The 24892-nt window shown below is 25.7% G+C and overlaps 1 protein-coding gene across 8 annotated transcripts; it reads left to right on the top strand.

The window, feature by feature from the left end:
- On the top strand, positions 1-24228 carry LOC126902241 (trafficking kinesin-binding protein milt). 8 transcript variants are annotated; one of them, XM_050679297.1, is made up of 15 exons: positions 1-293; positions 1783-1921; positions 2745-2873; positions 3259-3363; positions 3422-3529; positions 19365-19441; positions 19505-19709; positions 19798-20093; positions 20154-20461; positions 20537-20704; positions 20834-21050; positions 21107-21384; positions 21810-22105; positions 22221-22333; positions 22398-24228. In XM_050679297.1, the coding sequence occupies exons 3-15, from the start codon at positions 2771-2773 to the stop codon at positions 22698-22700; spliced, it is 2577 nt and encodes an 858-aa protein (XP_050535254.1). In that variant the 5' UTR covers positions 1-293; positions 1783-1921; positions 2745-2770; the 3' UTR covers positions 22701-24228. The 8 variants fall into 8 exon arrangements, with proteins under 8 accessions (XP_050535254.1, XP_050535251.1, XP_050535255.1 ...); XM_050679294.1 differs by having other exon boundaries at positions 3-293; positions 19780-20093; XM_050679298.1 differs by lacking the exon at positions 2745-2873 and having other exon boundaries at positions 3-293; positions 19780-20093.
- The last annotated feature ends 664 nt before the right edge of the window (positions 24229-24892 follow it).

Raw genomic sequence — 24892 nt, 5'->3', positions numbered from 1 at the left:
AAATAGAAATCTTTAAGCAGTTTATTTTCTTGCTTTGCTCAACGTCATGTCAAAGTTGGAATAGCGACAAAAATTCAATTTAAAAAATGATTCTTTAGTCATTGACACGGTTTAGTTAATTTGTTGTATTAAATATTATATTATTATCTTAATTTGAATTATTAATTTTTAGTTAATTATCATTAATTTAAGTATTCATTTTGTGTTATTATGTATTATTAAACAATTATGCAAAGTTATTGTTCATTAGTAGTTTTTAAATCATCATTGTTTTATTACAACTTATTCTAATAGTAAGTACATAAACATAAAATAATTCTGTAGTAAATCCTATTACTTGTTGCATAAAGTCAAAATAGAATAAATTATTAGTTATAAAGGTGTGTACTACAGTTGTTAATTTGTGTTAGTAAAAGTCTTTAAAGAATACAATTGTTATAACATATTTTGACTTAAATTGTTATTTTTAAAAACGTTTTCCATGTGTAATATTGGCTCGATTCATTCACTTAAACCATTTTAATAGATATATTGTTTTTGTATATTTGCTATAAATTTTATTATTTGTATTTATTTTTTTGCATAAATTTCTCTAATAAAATTATGAGTCTATCATAATTTTATTTTAAAAAATTTAAATGGATCATTTGCTTTTAAATGATACCCTTAATTTTTGGATCCTTTTATTTGTTAACTTTTTGAACACTTGTTCAATATTGGACTCATAACAATAACTGCTGCTAAAACAGATTATAGGAATTTTGTTCATATATCTAAAATTTTTTAATCATTTTAAAGACCATAAAAAGGAATAAAAATTTATGTCACTTAAATTAAACTTAAGTATATAAGAATATAAAAAAATTTCCATTAATTTATTAGTTCTGTTAGTATGATTTTTCAAGAATTATCACCATACAAATATTATTGCTCCGAGGGGGATTCTATCCTTTCCTTCTTCCTTATATACTCCCCTAACTTTACTTTATGTCATGATAATTCACTTTATAAAAAATTTAAAGGTATATTATAAGAAAGTATAAAGATCTTAAATAGATTTGGCTCTGTATATCATATTTTTTCAAGGCTTGATATGCATGAAAAACTGCTTTACTAAAATATTTTTGTTATTATGTATTATAAAATAATTCTCCACTATATTATATTATATTATACAGAATCATTAATTTATATTAATAAATTATTGACTAAATTAATGCAAATTGTAAGTTAATTTTAAATGTTTATGGTCTAAATTATTTTATAGTGAAGGAAAAATATGAGATGAAAAAATTAAAGTTGATTAATTGTTTATAGCAATAGTTATATGAGTCATTTATCCATTAAAATATTAAATATTCATAGAGGGGGAATTGAGACCTTCCCATGAGTTTAGTTTGCATTTATATGAAAGTATGATAATGAAATATTATATATATATTTTTCATTTATATAAAACAGATTTTTCAAGATTTGAAATAAAAATAAAATTATAATTTCTAAAAAATGTAAGTACATTTTATTTTGAATGCTAACTCCATATTTAACTTATTAGATTTATACATTTATTTTGAGGAATAGTATGAAATTTAGATACTATATATAAAAGCATAAAAATAAATTTTTTTTTTGTATTAGTTTTTAAATTTCAACACATCTTATTTGTTATTTTATTTTAATTAGTTTTAAAAAAAAATTAAACAAAATAGGACCCTAATTAAAAGTCATTTTAAAAATATAATTTTAATATTAATTATTTTATAATTGTAAATTTGTTTTCAGGATATATGAAACATTGACACCCAACTGAAATAAATTATAAGCAAACTGGAGGCGTCCGGGGTTAAAGCTCTGCTTCGTGAGTCAGCTCATTTGAGTAGAGGAACCTCTAAAAAGACTTCTAGTGTATATACGTTAACTGGTAATACATTATCTTATCAAAATAAAAGTAAATTATTATATAATTTATTTTATCTAGTATAAAACAATTACTAAGTTAAATCCTTAACTTATACATGCCCTATCACAAAATAAATGATTTTAAGCTTGTCAATTGGATTGCTTCCAAAATTTGTAGGTGCCAAATAACTAGTACATTTGTTGCCGGTATTTTTAAATAACAACGTCACTTTATATCTGAAATTGACGTTATTTAAACTATTAAGATATACTATATAGTAATGTTATGACTAATAAATAATTTCATTTTGTTCAAATTTTAATTAAAAATTAGTACAATTTAAAAAATACAATAATAAATAATTTATTTAAATTTAAGATAAATTTCATAATTTTTATTCTAATTTCAAGACATTATTGGAATGAAGAACTCTGCCAATATTTTGCAACTGGAACTAATTTCCTCTACTTATTCCACTTCATTGACTTCATACCTGTATTTCCTTTCAAACAACCATATGGAATGGTAGTTTCATTTTATCTGTGTGTATTTTATTTTGTGTTTTTACAGTATTTTTGAGAAGTTATAACTCTTAAAAGTTAATAATCCCAAATGTTTCCTTTGTGTTTCACAAAAATTTTGTATATTTGTATTCAAGTTTTGCACATGATAAATTTGCTTAAAAAATTATCCTCATTGTAATTTACTTTACCTTATTGTAAATTTAAAATTATGACAAATGAAATACTAAAAATAAAATGCAGTTTTTTATAACTAATTTTTATGGCTGTGGATTATTTTAAGTTTAATTCTGATAAATAAAATTATAAAAAGAATTTGGTAGGTGACAATTGTTAAATAATTAGAGCCATGTTTCCGTGGCCTGATCATCAAATACGTAGACCACGATTTAAAAAGAAAGAGAATCAACTAGAACATAACAAATGTGAAATTTTAAATTCATGGCAAAAAGGTAGGTTTGTATTGTAAAATAAATGAGTGATAAGAAATGAAACCAGATTTATGTAATATATTTAACAGTAACAAAGTCTTACTAAATACTATTAGTCTAATTATGAATTTATACAGTGCATTGGTAATGTCACTTGTTTTGACTAAAAACGTCATACTTTTTGGTGTTTATCCAAAATTATGTCAACCACACTCATTTTATGACTGATAAATTGTTGTGATTATATTTTTGAATTTGAAATAAAAGTGTAATTTGTTGAAGAATGTAACGTTGATAATTAAAATTTCTAACAATAATAAAAGCCACTAAAATACCTATAGTTGATAATCTCATAATGTAAAAGATTCAACTATTAAAAACTTAAAAAAATTGTTTTCTCTTTTAGAAATATGCAATAGTGATGATTTACCAGAAGTAGAACTAATAAGTTTATTGGAAGAAACTATTCCTCAGTATAAACTTAGAGCTGACACTCTAACACAGTTTACTGGTAAAATATTTAACAAAAGCTTAAATTTTAATATGACTATAATTTTTTATTTTATTAGGTTACGAAAATAAAGACTGGTTCATACCAAGTCCAGCTTTAAATGAAGACGAAGTTGATACTTCAAGTCTTTCTAAAGAATATATTCGTGAAACATTAAACTATTTTCGTAAGTATAAATTTATTTTAATTAATAGGTTTGAAACTGAATTTTTATACTAAAAGCTATATTTTTATGAATAAGTGAATTGTGTTATCCAATATAATTCATTTTCTTCTAATTTTAAAATGATACAATATTATATATATCACTATGCACAATTCCAAATTTATTCCAATCAAACCAATTTTAAAGATGATAATTATAAGACAAGTCAATCCTAAATTCTAATAGCTCATAATCAAAATTTTTATTGACTATCATAGCATTGGGCACAGTGATATGTTCATTTACATGGATTTCAATGAACATGTTAAAAAAATTTAATTTCCAGAACATTTAATTTTATTGTCTTAATATCTAAGCTGTATGAATATTTAAGTATACATATACAAGTTATTCAATGAGTAAGGAAACAGGTCAATTGTTATAAACAATGAAAACAATAGAAACTCGTTTTCCTTACTTACTGAACACGCTATATATATACATACAGTGATTTAAAATAAGGGCTACACTAATAGATGTATAATTTTTAAATAAGACTTAAAATAAATTTCAGATTTTCAATCATACAATAAAATCTTTCTTTCCTTATTTATAGTTTTTTTCTATCTAATAATATACAAGTAACTATATAATGTTATTTATAATATTTATAAATAAATGATATAAACTTGGTTTGATAATTTTTAAAATGGAATACATTTGATAACATTTTTTTACATTAAAATTATTTGGATATGAATATTAAATCTCTATTTTAGACTTGAAAAGGTAATAAATAGTAAAAAAAAAGTATATTCTAATATTTTATTTTCTAAACATATTTTTTATAATAATATTTTTAAGTTTTATACTAGTTTAATAACTTATTATTATTATTTTTATTCTCTTAGGCTTATATTTTATCTTGCATTGTGGTGTTACAATAATTTAATTGTATATATACTTTTTTAGTATGTTCACTCTTGTTATAATTAATCATGAAAATATTTTATACATGCATTATTATTTATAATAATGCAAGTATATATTATTTATAATATAAATTAGCATTTATATTATACTTTGAAAAACTTCTAATTAGCATTATTTTATTATTTATATAAAATTGGATTTATTGAAAAATGTAATGCCATAAAAATTATATTCCACGCGGGCAGTAAATTCTTAAATTTACATCTGCCTGTTGGAACTGTGATATATTATATACTATATTATGATTTCAAAAAGTATGCATTGTTGACTTATTTTTCAAAACTCTTCCATCTCCACGATCTTTCCAAAATATAGAAAAACAATTTGAAAAATTTATAGACCAATGTTGTATTTCTGCAGTTTGAACTTATGTACATGGATTGATGATAAATATACCGAAAACTTTATCAAATATATTACTGTTGAAATTTTATTTCCTTTTATAAAATATTATGTATTTAGTAAGTGATGTATCGATGAATAATTAAACAATAAAATCCTAAGTACAAAATGTATCATCTTAATATAATTAAAATCCACCCTTATTTCGTTTTTATTTCTAAAAAGGTTTATTTAATTGTCCTTAATATTATTTTAAAACGTAGATTTTTTTCTAATTCTATCAAATTATTTAAAACTGTTTGTAAAACATACAAATAATTTTTCAGTTTTTCGATATTGGTACTTGAAATTGTTTTACGCGTTATGGTGCAACGTTGGGATTGTTTCACCCTCGCTTTTTTGGTGGTGAGTCATCCCAACCACGTAGGGTTGATTACCTCTTTCCGTCTTTTATAGAACAGGCTATCACATATTGGTATATGCAACACTGTAATTGTATAATATACAATTACAGTGTTGTACATATTTTATATTATTACTATAGATTATATAGTATTAAGTTACTTTTAGTTGTCGATTTTTGAAGTTTTTGCTTTGTTTCTTAAATATTAGTGGGTTGTCATGTGCTAAATAATTAATAACTATTACTAGTTCCTAAACAGTAACGTCCGCTTGCTTGTATACGAAATCCTATACTATCCAATACTCATGCAATTTTTAATGTACTAGATTTTTATTTTATATTTACATTTTATTAGTTTTCAAAGTTGATTTAAAACAATTACATTATTTCTATTAATATATAGTGTTCATTAAGTAAAGAAACGGGTATCTCATTTTTTGTAACAAATAGCCTGTTTCCTTACTTACTGAACACTCTGTATACAGTGATCAAAAGCAAGGAAATATATCAAATGTTAGGAACACTAGAAATAATGAAAAGCCTTTTTCTCAATTATTTATTACTGTATACGTATTTATTCTCGTGTTTTAATATAAGAACGAAATTTTACTTTTATTTTCGGATAATTTATTTGTGTATATCAACGTTATTGAATCATTAATATGGTCCATATTTTAAATAATTTTATCTGTTTTACAATTTAGAGAAATAATATTCTATAAACAATAGTGAAATTGTATTTCTATAATTATTATGTTAATTTCCAAACGCTAAGTATAACAACGCCTTTTTTTCAATGTTAAAGTTAAGTATAAAATTACTCTCGCTAAAATGTTATAGCCAACTTAAAAGTCATATGTTACCAAGAATGTTCAAATGGTATGTGTCTGACATTTACTTGTGTATAAAATTCGTTTCAAAAACATACGACTATTTTTTTAACAATTAATTCTTAGCTGTGCAACGTGCTTAATCACATGCAGTGCGAGTTTTTACTGAATAACCATAAAAAATGTGATATTTACGTATGTCAATGGGCTATTTGTAAATAGTTAAATATTTTTACATTCATTGACCAACATGTATACAATAATATCGTACGTTAACAACACTGCTCTGCGCGCAATGGGCTGGACTTAACTCACCGACATATTCTACTGCAAATTTTTTATCTGTGAGTCTTTAGTTGAATGCGTTATACCGTAAGTCGATGTATTGGTACGCCCGTGTGCGTTTTTTTCCGCTCTTTTAAACTTTTAAAGTTTTGTTTACAAACAATAAATTTAACTTTTGATTTTTCACATGTAGAGCTGTGATTCATTCATAGGAATTTACAAAGATTGGTTGTGCTTATGCACACATAAAAAGTACTTCATTTATTGTTAATATTTAAAACTAGAAATTATTTTTGCATAATAATGCATTTTTTAACAAGTCATTCATTAAATAAAACTAACCTTACAGTTGAGAAACGTACGTGTTGATTTGGACAACTTCAGAAATTTTGTAATAAGAACAAAGTACTATACTTTAATTTTATGTCGTAACCATTAAATACATTTCGTAATGTTCTTTTATCCATATTTATGTGTTTCGAGTGTACTGCACTGAGTCCTGTAGGTTTTTGACATTTACCATAGGCCTTTTTTTTAAAGATATTGTAATAAGTCGCACAAAAAGTCGTTTTTAAATAAACGTAAAATTTAATGAGTAATAATCTTGAATTTATTTTCGATCAAACCTACTGATATTTACTAATCGATTCATTTTCATTCAGTTGATGATTATTAAAATTTAATTTTCTGGCTAATATGTTGATATCCTCCGTTAGTTGAACACAAGCGTTCTAATGAAACCAGTTTGTACTACAGCCAGCCTCATGAGATAATAAATATTAGTCATACGTTTAATGAGATAAGTCCGAGATTGGGAGGGACTAAATAGGCTATAGTTTATTCTGTACCAGTATAATTTTGAATGAAATGAATTCGTCATAAATTATAATGGGCATTTCTGTATACACCGGTGTTCGTTTGTCGTTGTGTATAATGAATTCTGAACACGTGAGCCAAACTACGATAAAAATTTTTTTTTATTATTATTAAATAGAAGTGGGGGTATTAAAAAAAAGGAATTGCTTAATTTACTTATAACGATCATAATTCGTGACTACTCGTCCTTTGCAAATAAATACGTCTACGTTTCTCAACTCTTCAGCCAATTATTATATCATAAAAATGTATAAAATTACACTACACTTAGGACTGACCAAATAATGACAAAATGATACGAGATACGTTCGTGACTATAATGAGATGAATAACCGCGATGACCGTGAGGGTGTCGACAACTATCAACAACAGCAGCTAACGAATAACAAGACGAATTATGAAGACCACCATATGGGAAGTAAAGAAACACGTGATCGGACAAACAGTTCCGGTCTCGTCAATCCTTTGGTGGTCAATACGAGTTCGCTGGAAACAGAAGGCGAATCGCCAAAATGTTTTTATCACTTGATGTCCCCCAGCGTACCGGCGAAAATGCCTGTAGATCCTCGACATTTTTCGTCTGAAAAACCACCCAGGGTACGGATGATATTGCCCGAACTTAACAGAGGTACATAAAAAGACCATAACAAAAATTCTATAATATAAAATTTCATACCTGAATAATCAAAACACTTACTGGGTCACGTCAATTGCACTCATTACTTAATTACCAAGTCTTTTCTTGCTGCATTCAAATGTCTATTATATTATATAGTAAATAGGTTTACCGGTTAATAACATCGTCTATTTAACATTGCAATAATAATAGCGTAAATAATAATAATGGCATAATTTCATTTACTACCGGTCTGCTTTAGTCGTTCTGTCGAACACGCTCTAGGCTACATGCTATTCGTATAATTTCAAGGACCTAATAAAAAATGAACTTCAATCATATTAGTAATTTTGTTAGTTGAATAGGTCATTGTAAACGGTTTTGGATATTGAATTATCAGTAGTAAATAAATATAATATCTTTCATCAGTGTTTTCAATTGATGAAAATGCAAAACAAGATACTATTTTAAATGTAAAATTTGTATTTCGGTTAATAATTTGGTTTATAATTAACTAAAAACAAGAGAATTTCATGAATCATTTCTCTGAATACAAAATGTTTCTCGATATATTCGTCAAATGCGTGACCTTCAGCTCTATAAAATTGATTTTTATTGCTTGTGTGGCTTAACGACGCGACCTATGATAACGTAAGATAGTAACATAAAATAAATCGTAATATTTCCTGAAAGTCTGAAATTTATTAATCACTTTTTCGTATTTTGTGACAGTAACTTTTAAATGAAGTTCCCATTCGCTGTTATTCCACTAAAGTTAAAATAGTTAATATCAATATGGCGTATGTGATCCTGTTGGAAATAAACGTATATTTAGCTGAATAAAGCTTTCTAAAATTATTTAAGTACCTGTATTTTTTAATTTTATATTATAATTTATATGAGACGTCTTTTAGTTTTAATTTTACAGTAGTCCGCTTTAAGTGACATATCGTTATCTCCGTGTATTTTTTCTACGATGTTTTAATTTTAATGACAACACTAATCCAATAAATGACACCTGAGTTATAGTTAAATATTGTACTCATTATAATTATAACGCACATTATTAGTGTATAATTGTTACTAATATTACTAAAGTCATAAATAAATAATTATAATTTTTGCTGCATTAATTTGAAATTATTTAAAAAAATGTTCATTAACTTTTGAAATGGAATTTGAAAATGGAACTCATCATAATTCTTAGGGTTTCTTACAGACTCACAATGTCTAAATATACATTTTAATTTTAAAAATGAAGATATATTTAATGTTTGTAAATGGTAATTACCTAATTGCCAGTATTGTTTAAAAACGTCAAGAATGAATTACATATGGTTATTATAAATTCCTAACCACTTCTATGAATATTTAGACTATTGTGCGAGATTTATATATATACATTACGTAGAGGGATTGTCTATTTTTTCTTTGTTGTTTGATTTATGTTTTGTTTTTTTTGTTGTGTGTTGATAAATGAACGTTTTAAAGAAATCTTAACTTTTCTTAAATGTATAATTAAATTGTTAAAGAACTTAAATTTTAGACAGTAATTTAACGAGTAAAAAATAATTATCGCATTATGTAACTTTAATTAAAAAGTTATATCATGTAAATGAAACTACTCTTTTTTTTATGGTTCGCGTTTAAAATTTATCTTTATAAAATGATTTTTATATTAGTAAATTCTATATTCATTATAAATACCATGGTATTTTGATAAATTATTTTTATTAAACTGTATTTGTTGTGACTATTATTATGCTATAATTCTCCCTTCGAAATCAAAAATGGTTTCTTAGGTTAATTATTGCATTAACTTTTTTATGATACCTTTTGCCCTATTAAAAATTAATGTGATATGAGAAATTACATGTAACGACTATTGTTAAATTTGGATAGACGGGTAATAAAAAAAATTAAAATTTCTCCGTCTAGTCGATTAATGGATCATTGATATTAGTTTTCATGTCTAAATAAACTATAGTAACATAGTCTTTTACCCATTCGTATTAAATGTCTAGAAATTATTTAATGTCTATTAAATAAGAGTATTGTTTTCTATGGAATGTTAATTAGTGTATACCATTTATTCATTAAATCAATTTTAAATTGTCATCTTTGGACAACTAAGACAATTGTATAATTTGTTGTCCCATAAAATTGTGATTGAGTTTATTATTTTCTGTTAAATATTAGTCTACGTTAATTCTATTCTCAAAATGTTCACAGTTAACCAATAATTCAAATTCAATTTATTTTAAACAATTCAATTTGTCGAAATGTTCAAAACTGGCTTTTGGAAAAATAGCACGTTTCATTAATTTTCCAGCTGTTGAGATAGTCCATGTATAGATTACAGCAGCGCTTTTCCCACCCAATGTTGAGGAGTTGCGCTGTTGGTGGAGCAACGGCGTGTCCACGGCGACCATAACAATAATTTTCAGTCTTGCACGTCCATTCGTACTGTGTGTCGGTTGACCGGCCTTAGCCGTGTAATACACTACTATCAACATTTTCGTTTGTTATTGTTTTCTTTATCAATAATTACTGTCAGGTTAAGTTCGTATCGCTGTATAGTGTCTTTTCATTTTACTTCAAATGATTATTTTTTTATGTGTCTTATTATGTATATATTTTAATTAACTGTGAAACAACATTTTTACTTTATGATCTAAGCAGTTCTTTTGAACTATCATACATCTGACTAGTATGTAAATAATTTATGTTTGCGACATTTTTGTTATTTTGAAAAGCTTTCAGGGTTCTGGATCATTTTTTTTTTTTTACGTTTTTAATTAACTTAAAATGTAATATTTTTTATCATTCTTTTTAAGAGTTGGCCTTAGAAACACCAAATTTCAACTTGTCAGTCACCTACTGTTCTATTGCTTGATTATTTGATTTTAATACATGTACATATACGAAAATACGTATATTATCTGCAGTTTTTTTATATTTTTATCATAAATCAATATTAATCTTAGTACAAGTTAATTGACTGCAATCAATAATAATACAATTAAGTTACAAAATAGTGCCTATTGTGTCTAAAAATAAGTATCCAGTAGGTTCTTCCATGTTTTGCTTTCAAGTACTTGAACTGTCATCATCCATATCAATGTTTGATCAATTTCATAGTTTTTGCTCATGCGAAACGTTTATAAAACCTTGTTCTGATTTTTGCTAAAAATTGTATAAACTTTTCTGTTTGAGAAATAAAAAAAGTATATATTTTTTATAATCTACGTCATACTGTTATTTACTTCTTTTCATCCTCCTGTTTACCTGATTTCCGAAATATATTTATATAAAGAATTTTTTTTCCTATTAATAATCAGCGTATCACTTGGCGTCTTGAATTCTAAGGTAAACAGCTGAACGAGATGAAGCTGTCTTTAAAAAAAAGTTTGCGAGAGTGAGTATATTATATCAAGAAACCTTGTGAAAAATTGATAAAATCTGCATTACAAATAAAAAAAATGTTCCATGTGTATTTTCTATATTTTTGATATACATTTTCAAGGGCGATCCTTTAAACATTTGCAAGGACATGGCATAATTGAATTGTTCCAAGTGTCAATTTTACGCTTGTTAAATCTAAAATAATATTTTCTTGCATCTTTTTATATTAGATTTTTCCTACTTATATTGTTCTTATAACCCGATAAAGCATTGATTATTCTTTTTCAACTGTCTTCAGTTTGCGTGTGTGATGCTAATCTTCGTGTTCTATAATTAATCGCTATAATTCGTTATAATATATAAGTTTTTATTTAATAATAAAAATAATTCGATGTGTCCTAAAAAGTTTTGTGTCGTTTTTAATCCTTTAAATAAAAGTGTTTGGTTGTATTTTTCATTTTAATATTGTAATTTGAAATCTTTTCCGTTTTTGTTAATATTCTTACTCTAGTTTTTCTTTATTATCGTTATATGCTTTTAATTTTAAACTATTACTAAAGTTAACTAGGTTCAAATTGATTCTATAATTTCCAAACTATTCGTTAATTGCCTTAAAACGCTGTTTAAATCGCACTTTCCCACAAACAGTTTTCCTAATCGGCCACCTGACTCGACCTTACGCCCTAAATCTCGACATACATTTTGTGTTGATCTACACTCTTATATCCGTTGCGGACCACTTCCTCTTTGAGCTTTTCAAAATAATTATTTGTCAGAATATATCAACGTGTACCATTCTATACTTATTAAATTCACACTGTTGTTATTTATAAGAGTCGGTTGTGATATGGTGTGCCTGGGCGAAACTGTCCTAGTAAAAAAGTATAACTGTTGTACACCGTTGTCGATTTTGGACTTATCAAAATTGGCAAATCGTGGAGGGCCATACTGAAAGTGATTCGGTCGAGTGTTTGGAATACGACGACGAGTTCATTTACGACGATGGCGACGGAGATCAACCTGATGATACCGTCACCTCGTTGGATAGATGGCTGCATTTTGGTCAAAATCAGCAGCCGACCAATGGTCAAATCGATGACGAGCAGCTACTCGTCGAAGGTAAAATTCATTTGTTGTCATCATTGTTTTTAAATCATTAAGTGCTCGCCAATTCTAAAACTATTTGATGTTTACTAAATCTATATGTTTTTTGCATAGTTAAGATAAAGTTTCTAAATAAATTTAAACTTACTAATATCGCACGTTTTGTAATAAAATATTTACAAAATTATAATTAAATCACAACTTGTAGTTTTTACCTACTATAGATCAATAAATTAAGTAGATTTAATCATTTACTTATATTGAAAATTATATTTATACATTCACCTATAGTTTCTCAGCGTTATTTTGACTAAATACGACAACTTAGTTCCGTGGTATTTTCAAATAGCAAATAAATCTGCAATATCAAGAATTTATCGGTTAAAAAAGTAATACATTTATATTATTCCTTATTAAACTTTTTACAATATAACCTTTATTTGCAATTTGCAGTAATTTTTAACTGAAAATGACGCTTAAATATTTTTTATTTATTGTTTATGATATTAATGACAAATAATTATCAATCATATTCTTTCTCTGTTTGATCATGATCACCTATAAAATTTTTCATTGTCATTTTTTAAATGCATTAGTAATATATGTTGACCATAACGAATTTAACCTTCAAACACTAGTGTATAAACAAAATGTAATTTTTTTTTTTTTTTTTTTTTTTTTTTTTTTTTTTTNNTTTTTTTTTTTTTTTATTCAGAATATTTACAATCTATACAACAAAATGGTACAATAAGTAAATTTGGTTTAAATTGATAATTAAAATGACATGAACTATTATGATTGGGAAATGACTCGTTAGTCACACCTCTAGCATGCTGTTTAAGTTAGTCTTTAGTTATTTAGTAGATCTCTATTCCATTGTCGTTTTAGTCTGCGAGGAGGGTTTGAGGGTAAAGTATTTGTTGACATTTTATTAATTAGCGGGTTTCTATGTAATAATAAATTTTGATGAAATCGTTTGTAGTACATTACTGCAAGTTCTTTTACGTTTTGTATTTGTAGGTCTTTATGTAAATTTACGTTTGTTATATACCATGGGCATTTGGTAATAAGTCTGAGTGCTATTGATTGAAACGATTGAATTGGCCTTATATTTGATGGTTTTGCAGGACCCCAGATTTGGATTCCATAAGACCAAACTGGACGTATTATAGATTAAAATGTAATTTAAATAAGATTTTATTTGGTCCATTCTTAGAGTTTTTACTTTTAGCAAATAAGATTTTATGAATACTAAATTACTTTTTTTTATAAAAGAGTATTTTCTATAAATTTGACAAATTTCGTAAAAGAAATTTGTGTTGGTTTTTTTTTCAATGAAGTTTTTCAACCTTGAATGTGGTTAATATATACCACATAACATTTAGATTTTTTTGTAGACTTTTGTTTTAGTATTATTATTATTTTCTGATTCCTTGAATAATTTATTACTTTTTAATAGGTTTAAGTTCTGTAACGTTTTCTTATTAATACGTTTGGAAGTATTTCAATTAATTTATTTAAAATTCTCTTAATAATTGATAAAGAATAGTCGATTCTTCGAAAAAATTCTTAAAATAATGTTCTTACGAAACCTAGCATAATAATTGCCTATGACTAACTGTATGTCAATGTAAGTATGTGAATCTACTTTCAGTCATATTAATCATGAGAATTTATACAAAAGTTAGTATGTTGTAACTCTTTTAGTGAACTTACTTCTCAGGACTAACTCTTCCTGGTATTTTTTAATTTCTTCACAAATTGAATTCATTTCTCTAGTGAAGTATCAAACCTTTACGAATCTACTTTTTCTTTATACAATTATGGGTTTGTTGTAAGCGTATAATTTGATCTCTATAATACTGAAAATTATTGTACTTTCCGCAACGTTATATGATAAGAAAAAACAAATAATACATGGTATTATCTTTTGCGTGATTGTATCCTACACTCGTACACGTGGAATTGACTATCTTAATTGTTTCTATGAATTATTTCCTTTCTTTTTAATTATTTCCTTTAAAAGTTAATTTTGATTAATTATTCTTAACTTCCTTAAACTCTAATTCCTTTCACATGTTTCTGAAAAAGGCTATAATAGTCTATTTTATGCATGAAATGAATTTGAATTTAAGGAAGTTGGGAATAATGAATCAAAAAGTATTCTTCTCTTCTTTTTACTTGATAATATTTATTATTTTTAAATGTTGATATTTACAGTACTATGAATTTTTTTATAAATATACTGGAAATTAATAATTTATTATTAAAAAATATTGTATTACGCCATTTTAAATCACATTTCTGTACTCTTTGCTTTAAAAGTAACCTTATTTAAAATGTTATGTTTTATAAAGTTATTATATTTAAGATTACTTAGACTGTCATCAATTAAGTAGTACAAAAAATGGTATTGCAAAAAATAAATATGTTCATATGCATCGTGTCTTTTATGAATACTTATAAAACAATAAGACTATTTCTTAATTCATTAACTTATTTTATCTCTACTGTATATTCTCATCATAAATTCATTCAGAGTTAATAAGTTTTTTAAAATCGCCAAAGATTTAAGATATTAGCGTCATTCTTATTAGATCTATTAATCATGGTATTTTCTTTTAAATTGAAATAAATTCCTCTTTAGCCCTATATTTTCCATCATCTTGCATCACCATCACACCTAGATTTAAGAACATACTCCATCAGTTTGTATACTATTCTTATACATCCGTTCCATATGTTTTTTGTTTAACTTCAAAAAACAATTCTCATTTTTTTTTTTTTTACTATGTCTGATATTTTTACTTTTGCTTCAATTGAAAATGGAATACAGTTTCTCTAATTTTTTTAATTAAGTGACTAAAATAATGTTTAAACATATTTTTATTAATAAACGCCTTATTTTTACGATTTTATAATAAATTGATCATTAGTGGTATTTTAAGTAGAAAATGCATTTTAAACTATTTTACGACATTATGTGCGAAACGGAAAAAGTAACTATTAAGTTATTTCTAGTTGTTCTAAAACATTTTATAAATAGTTTCCAATAATAGACCAGTGCCAAATGGTTTTTATCTGTGCGTAGGAGTTCATACTCGTCATTTACTCGTATTGCTAGCAGTTTTCGTTATTTAATGTTGACCAATGGTCAGTGACTATGCTAATATTACATTTGTCTTGGTTTTATTTTTTCTCTTCGGTAACTTGTATTCTGTTTTTGTGTAAAATTTAATTGTTTATGTAAAACATTGCTAATATTCTGTGTTACCATTTGTACGGACCATAACTACAAATATCCGATCAAAATTGTTGTCTAGGAGAAAGATATACGCGCGCGCCTTTCACTTACCATACGACAACTTGCCGTTGTCGTCTATGGCCGCGTCACGTTTCTGTTGCATATTGTGTGTGTTACAATTAATTTTTCTCGTTCCATTCTCTTTAAGACCTGTTATTAATATTTGAAATATCATTTAATTTTCTTAAATCCTTCCGATAATCGTTAATAATACCCTTTGCTACAGAAAATACACAATTGTATCTTTCTAGATAATCTGTTTAAATACGAAAATAAAAAAATTGAAGTTTTTACTTTTACTATTATTTATGACTGTCCCAAGCTATATTGGTATTTGTTTCTTCTACATCCATATTATGCTGATGAAATTATATCAAAACGTGATAGTGTTTAAGACACGTTTACGTGCAAAAAAGTGAAATGTTAATAATTTTTCTTTGTGTTTATCAAGATCGATCAATATTGTTTAAAATTATCGATCGTCAGACGAATTTAAAAAAAATCTGTGGGTCGAAAACCGCTTTGTGCAATTATTATGCATTTCCTTATACTGTGTGGTGGTCGTACTTCATTGAGTTTCGCTTTTTGAAATACCAAATACGCAATTTCAATACTTTTAAATCACTCTAAAGGGTAATCGACCTGATTTAAACAATTTAGAATATTATATTTCAAATACTGAGGTTTTGTTTTACTATAGTTATTATTATAAGTTTGTCAATGCCTTAATATAATTTTATGTCCAATATAAACAAATTACCATAGTTCGTTGTTGTAGCTATGTATTTTTTGTCATGAATTTGTTATCAAAATTTTACTGACTTAGTTAATTTTGGTAACATATAACAAACATTTTTATTATTTATTGAAAATATTGTATTACACTTTTTGCAAGCGCCATAATTATTATTGATATGGTTCATGATTCGATATTAGAACGTAAAATTTTGCTTTCTTTTACTCAAACATATTGTAATTTGAATAGATTTTTGTCATTAATTTAAGTAATAAGTCATTAGTCTTAATACCTTAACAAATACTAAGTTTCTTTAATTTTATATTAATTATAATTATAATTTAATCTCCGATCCTTATAGATCGATTTTGTTCAACAATACGTCAAAAGATTATAAAACGTATCTTTGCGAAGTTTTTATTTATAATACTTAAAACATTGTTATTGTCGACGACACACTGTTTTGGAAAATTCAATCATCAACCAATGTCCTAGAAGAAGGCAAAATCATCATTGAATTTTTTTTTCAATTGTTGATAATGTTCCAAAACACCTGTGTTCTTTAAACTCGTATCAAATTGATGTTAATACAATGTCTTTTTAGATAAAAAAAGAAAAATTATCTAATTAATACAAAAATCATACAATTTTCAGTTTTTGGGGTGTTTTTCATAATAAAGGAATACATCGTTCATAACTAAATCAAATTATAGTTAATGTACTATATGATTGTAAAAAAGAAAGACGTTATCTTCTTTGAATAATTAGCCTTTAAAGTCGTAAATCATGTATTTTTTGGTGGATATGTTAATTTTTTTCAAATACGCATCGAAACGTTTTACTACATTGATTATTATAACTATGAGTTATCAATCAACACTAATCTAAAAAATGTCAATTCCATTTTGTTGGATCCCTACTGTACTTTACCTTTTATTTAAAATTTTATTAAAATATTACTTACATTGTAGCATTATACACACATTGGCATTAAAAAGTTTTAATTAATTTATGCGTAAATCACCCAATTTAAAAATAACCATTGTTTCTTCAGTTTTATGACCAACTATAATTAAGTTTGTCATAATATAGGTGGTCCTTAATATTGAACTTCAAAAACATGAAATTAGCACCCTCAATTTTGTTTAAATAACCTTAAGAAATATGTGGGTGAAATTTGAGTTCGAATTGTCCATCCTTTTCCGTTCCTTAAAGGGGTTGAAAATTGGTTGAAATTCAGTTATTTTAAAATAACTCATTAAATTTGAAATTTATAAAAAAAAATTAACCGAACTAATAAAAACAATTAATTTTTCTGTAATGTGATGTGTTATAATTATTATTAAGGAAAAAAGTGAAGTTTGTAAAATATCCTTTTATACAAAATATTTTGTTTTTTTATATAAGTTAATAAGTTTGATATTTATGTAAAAATGTTTTTTGAATGATTTTTTTTATAATTTTTATTGTTTACTTACTAATTAATAAAAAAGACAAAAATGTTGGTATGTTTTTTACTTTTCACACTGTTTATTTTTAGTCATATTTGTGATGTCCTTTATGAACGTATTAAATATATGTATTAATTTCTTTTGCTGTATTCAGCACATTGCAAGAATAATGTTAAATTGACCTTATAAGGGCCACTCTAAATTATATACTAACTAGGTAAACTAGTTGTTCATTATTAAATTAAACATTTCATATTATATTTTATTATAATTGTGTTGGAAATATTTTAAAAATTTATTACCGTTTTATTTGATTCCTAAATTTTGCTAAAAAAAATTTCACAAATGTTATATTCATTCCTGGTGTTTTTTTTCTCTTTTTAAAATTAATTGAAAGTCTTCTATGCTTTTTATTTGTTTTTGTCATTATTTTTGAAGTGCTGACATATAATTGATAGATTTATTTTTAATGACGCAAAAAAAGCTTAATACATTTTGTATGTATTAAACTTGAATTTTTAAGTGTGTTTAAAGTTTTGTTAATATACATCACTAAAATAGATATAATGTACAGTTATTTTCTTGTGGTGCAAAACAATAAACTCTAGTTCTCAAGCACATTTTACTTAGATAAATTGTTAAGCATTAATAATAATACTTATTAAGAATCTAAAATTTATCATTTTTCTCATTTACATTGCATAATTTTTTATTTAGTATTTATTAAGTTGTAAAGTATTATTGGTAAATTATTTTGATAACAGCCATTCACTAGCCATTATTTTAGATAAATGATACGATTTTCACTGTGAATGCGTCAAATTAATATGTTTCAATCCGATAAACGATTAAAAAGTTTTATCTTATTATAGAATTACTTTATATGGTTTCTTCAATGATCCCAAGACATTTAATTTTTAAAAATTGCATTTGTTAGTAAATTATTGATGTAGAATAATTTGTCTTATCATTTATATTCGTCGTCCATAACTTTTTTTAAACATATAGAATAATTAAATTTTGTTGTGTTGCTATGTAATTGTAATTGATTCCTCGCAATGTTCTTAAGCTCTTAAAGTTAAATTTTATATGTAATATAATACTACTAAAATGATTTTTTTTACATAATTATATTCAAATCTAAATATGTAAAAGGTATTTAAGTTTTTATTTTATCAATAATTTGTCAATTATTGTTTTATACTAAATTGCATATAAAATTTCATAAATTTACCGGTACCAAACAGAATCTCCAATATAAAAAACATGCATTCAGGCGCATAAGAGAAACCGTGGGTTGCCAACAGATCAATAAAACAGTTTGCCCTTCAACCATCCTGAAATCCCTCCTACCCATTCTCTTCACGCAATCAGGCAAAAGTTATTATCAGTTGCAAGTTTTAACAACACATTAAAATAACTACACGTTATATTATCTCAATTCTCAATGAATGATTTCTGTGATATGTCTCAAATGCAATCTTATTAATTTTTTTCATCATGTGTTATAGTTCTATGCAGCAACCGCGTAAGCCAAATGACAAAAACCTATAATGATATCGAGGCAGTAACCCAACTTTTAGCAGAAGTGAGTTTATTAATTATAATAAATTAATATTTTCTTATTTATAAAAAACATCATCTCTTGTAGAAAGAGAAAGATTTAGAGCTAACAGCTCGTATAGGTAAAGAACTTTTGGCCGGTAATCAAACTCTTGAAGCCAGAGTTGGTTTTCTTGAAACTGAATTAAAAACTGTGAATGAGAGGTATACTCAAGCTTCATACGAATTGCAGAAAAAAAACGATCTCATCAAAATTCTTAGCAATGATGCTGATGACACAGGCTATGAAGCCAGTGAGTTTGCTATTGAATTATTTGTGCTATATTAAAAAGTAAAGCTATTAAATTAACATTATTTTATTAGCTGATGAAACTGTTAAAGGAGAAAAATATTATGGTGTTAGTGCTGATTATTTACAAAAGCGTCTCAAAAGCCTTGAAGATGAAAACCGTTCTTTACGTGGTGAAGCCAGCAGACTCGCCATGCAAACCGATGAGGTAGAGGCTAAAGAAGCTCAACTTATGTCTGATTTTGCTTCCCAACTTAGTGTAACTCGGTCTGATTTATCCGTCATTATGGAGCAAGCAGACAAACATAGAGAAGAAAATGTAACTCTTCACAACAATTGCGAGTTCTTACGTACAAAATTAACAAGTGTTGAATCATCATTAAAAATTGTAGGTGTTTTTGTTAAATGACAACTTATTTGTTTATTAAAAATCAATTTTTATTTTTAGAAAACTGATGAAAATGAAGAACTCATGTCAATGTTAATACTAGCACGAGATACCCAAAATGAACTCGCAGCTGAAATAGCTGAAATAAAAAAGCAATATGAAGAAGCATTAACAATGCTTCAAGAGTGCCAGGCCGAACTGAAAAAACATAGAGATAAAAATATACCTTTAGCTAGGTCTGGCCCCTTATTTACATCTTTACCACCATATTTAAACTCGACTGCACTGAATAGCCAAGGTCATAGTTCTTTAGAAAGCTCATTATTCTCTGAACTTAGTTTGGACTCTGGTATATGTACTGGCAGAATGTAAGTTTTTTATTGTCTGTTCTTTATTTTACTCAATATACATTTATTTAAGATAGTAAAAATATTTTTTTAAAGATCTGGTGCAAGCAGCTATAAAAAGTCAATTGGTATGATGAAGCTAACATCTTCAATGGAGACTAGTACAAGAAATTTATCTAGACAAACTGCTTATAATGACCTTACAGAAGAATCTCCAACACAAAGTGATTGTGATGATTTCTCTGATACTGATTCTTTTATTATGTATGAGAATTTTTGATTATAAAAAAAAAAAAATGTTAAAAATAGTTATAAATTATCCAGCTTAATTTTATCTTTTTTTTTCTTCAAATAAATGATATTAATTGTATAATTTATTTATATTTTTTTTAGTGAACAGCCAGGTATACCAGGTGCTCCAGGATCAGAAGATTTAGCTAATGCTTTAAAACGTTTAACTCCAGCTTCGATTAAAGCACGTCGTGCTGCTCTAGGATCTGGCTTAATGTTTGGAGATCCTTATGATTCTGCTGATACTAGGACTCCAGACTCTTTAATGTCTACTGGAAGTATAAGTTTACCTACTTGGAAAGCACCAAATAAACTACAGGTAATTATAAACTCATAATAAATAATTTTTTTTTTTTTAATACAATCTATATTTAGTTGGTCAAGCCTATGCAAGGTTCATTTACTCTTCAACAATGGAATCAGCAATCTGTACCATCATTAAGTTCAATACTTGAAGAACAACCTCAAGGCATAATTAAAAAATGTGATTCTACTGCTCCCATTGCAGGTCTTCCTCAGACTTTCAGACTTGATGAAATTGAAGAAGATGAACTTGTACATCCTGGGAAGATGTTCCAAATGTCTAGTTATGTTTATACTATGACTAATTCCACTGTCATGCATCCAGATGATGGTACTAGTGTTACACCTAGGTAATATAGCAATTTCATATCAATCTATATATTTATACTACATATGTATGTGGGAATTACAACAGGCAACCACAGGAACAGAGTAAAGATGCAATACTATTATTTAATACATATATATTTATTCATATACAGAAGCCCTGTTAAATATTAACAAACAAAAATAACATATATATTTAATCACACACAAAAGCCCTGTTAAACATTCACAAACAAAAATAACATAAATAAAACAAAACACACATATGAATAAAAATGTACACAAAAACACGTCTTAGCCGACTCACGACTTAATTTAATTTTCACTTCTTATTATACTTAATGATACCACTATCTGCCTCCAGACCCTGGAAGTGGTGCCATCTAGACACCCATGATACCCACATTTATACAACGTATACTATACATTGTTTATTTTGTTATAATAGTATTCGAGGAAGTGCAATGACAACAGCTGTTAATAGCCGTGTAAACAGTAAAGTACCAACTAGAGAAGGAACTCCTATGCTATCTAGAAGAAATTCAACTGTTACATTTTCTACTAACTATGGATTAGCCGCTATGTTAAATGAACGGGGTATTAAAGCAATCACACCTTCTGCTTTAGCTACTCCTATGATTTCTGCTACAGCTACACCTTGTAATAGTCCATATGGTTCACCTGAACGTTCACGCTCTCCTTCACCTTCAGATTCTCCATATTTTCATCCATTTGGATTACCTGGTATATAAATTAAGTGCTAATTAGATTTAACATAAATTCAAAGGCCAAAATTAAATTATTATATAAACTGATAGTATGTCAGTGTACTATTTATATTTTATATTTTTTATGTTAGGTTATTTAATGCATAGTGGTGCTAAACTATTAAGGAAGACTTTAACAGGTACAGAATCATCAAATGAGCATAGGTCTCGTAAATCTAAATCAATAGTAAGACCTGACAAGAAGGTAAAAATAAACATAATAAAATATAATATAGCCAACACTAAATTTATTTCTCTATTTTCCTTAGGCATTGGCTGGTATTCGACTTATGGAAACCATAAAACACTATGTACCAACTGTTGAAACTGATTTGTCTAGTCGACCAATATTTGACATTGAAGATGCTGAGCCACCCAAACCAGAAAATGGTGCATTACAAAAACGATTGAAACAGTTAGTTAATTCTGAAAAAACTGAAGGTCCAAGATTGCGTATGGATTTAGGTACGGTTGGACCACCAGTTCCTTCAACAGACAATGAAACTATTCAACCAACACGAGGAACCTTTATAAGTTCAATGTTTTTTGCTCGTAAAGGAGGATTACTTTAAAGAAAAATAAAATATTATTTTTTATACATGGTGCAATTTTTTTTCTTTTTAGTAAACTTGTTTTTATTTTGAACATTTTTATAGCAATATTAAAAACAAATTTTGTTGACCAAGTTTCTATTACACTAAACATTATTTTTTTGATTGTTTAATAATTGCACTTTTACATGCATCACATTTTCCTATTTCTTTTCTTTGCTATTTATTTTTACAAATTAAAAATAGCATTTCAAACAAAAAGGTATTTATAACATTAATTTAATGAAACTATTGGCTTACATTTCAATAAAAATTATTAAAATATGATACCCATTGTAATATTATCTTAATTTATAATAATACATGTATTTAAAAAATAGTTTGAAAGAAATCATGCCAATTGTAATATGTGTGTTACATCATTTAGATGCATTATAATGGTGCTATATAATTTATTATTTATTAAATAATAACCATTGTTGTTAATTTTTACCTGTTATAACATTTGCTCTTTAAAGTGTTAACAAAAAAGATCATTTTTTCAATTCTTAATCAATTATGTTTAGTTATTTATCAATAATATTTATTTTTTTGGAGTAATATTAAGCATTTAACTCAGTTTTTCACCAAAATAGTATGTTTTAATGAAATATTTTCATATTTAACAAAATGATTAAAACTGTTGACTATTATTAAAAAGAAAACTCTTGTCATGTTAAATATCAATTTTAGTGATATTTTAAAATAATATTAACATTTTTTTTTCATTGTCTAAACATCAAAATATCATTTATTCCAAAGTGTTTTATACAGTAAACATTGGTTTTAATTTTAAGTATTTATTATAAAAATGACTTATTTAAATTTACTTTTTTTTAAGTTAAATTTATTAATTATTATTTTATTAGTTAGAACAAGAGTAACTGTATAGATAATAATTTAGATGTTTCCAAAACATGGATAATTACACAAATACATAATTATTCCCATTTTATTTTGGATAAGTTTTAAACTTTATTATTTTATTTAAAATCATTTTTATCTTTAGATGGTGTTCCTATTTTGTTTTCATTAGTTTATTCAAAATATAAAAAACAATAAAAATATCAACCACTTTCTGTATATACATTTACTTTATTTTTTAATTTAATCATTGCTTTAATATGTACTATATATACAATTGTAGGGTGTAATTGTCCTTATTGTTTAAATTGTTATAAAAGAAGTTAAATTTTTCTTAGAATGAATGTTATGATGCAAGGGATTCGTGTTTGTAAAAATAGAAATTTTAAAGAGACTGAGTTAGTATTCAACCAAATTTTGTATATTTTTTTTATTTAGTTATTTTTAGGTAAGACATTTGCATTTTTTTATTAGCAACATAAATTAACTTTGCTAAGAATATCTCCATTATTTCAATAAATAATGCTATTTTATGTACTCAAATTTTTGGAATTATGCTACTATGTATATGTAATTAAGTCAATAAATTATTCTTGTATAATATCAGAACTAGTTGAATTTAAATAAAAAATTACATGTTGACTGAGATAGTATTTTGATATATATATATATATATATATTTTTTTTATAAAAATAATATTAATCAGTAATAAATGTATTAATTTTAACTGTGTTAACTAGTTGTAAATAACATAAGTGTTAATGTAATTCAATATTAAGAACATAGATTATTTTAATTAATTGCCAATTTTTGAAAGTGGAAGGTTTCTATAAGCACTATTTGTAAAATCAATGATAGTGTTATAAACATTTAAATGACAACTATTATAATCAGCTTAATCAGCTTGGACAAAAATTATTGATAAATTTTAAATTTCTATAAATTTGCTTTTACAAATTGTACTTCTATATAATTTAAATTTTATTATCTTAAAAATGTAAATATAAAAAAAGGTTTCTCAGAAAATACAACTTTCAAATAACCTTTACTAAGTAAAAACTAAACTATGAAATAATAAATATATGTCTAATGAAAAAATAAAATTCAGCTATTACAAAAAAAATGATATTATTGCAAAACGAAATTAAATCTGTAAAAATTATCCATTCAATCTATGTACCATTCAAACTTTTTGAAGCTATTTCTCTAACTATATGATGAAATAACATTTTTTCTTAATCATAATGTTGAAAGCATCAAATAGAAACACTAATAAAGTGGTAATTGGTATATATTTTGTCTTACTTTT

This window comes from Daktulosphaira vitifoliae, unplaced genomic scaffold, assembly GCF_025091365.1.
Source record: "Daktulosphaira vitifoliae isolate Bord-2020 unplaced genomic scaffold, ASM2509136v1 Scaffold_3, whole genome shotgun sequence".
NCBI lineage: Eukaryota > Metazoa > Arthropoda > Insecta > Hemiptera > Phylloxeridae > Daktulosphaira > Daktulosphaira vitifoliae.
This window is presented reverse-complemented; position numbering and strand designations above follow the sequence as displayed.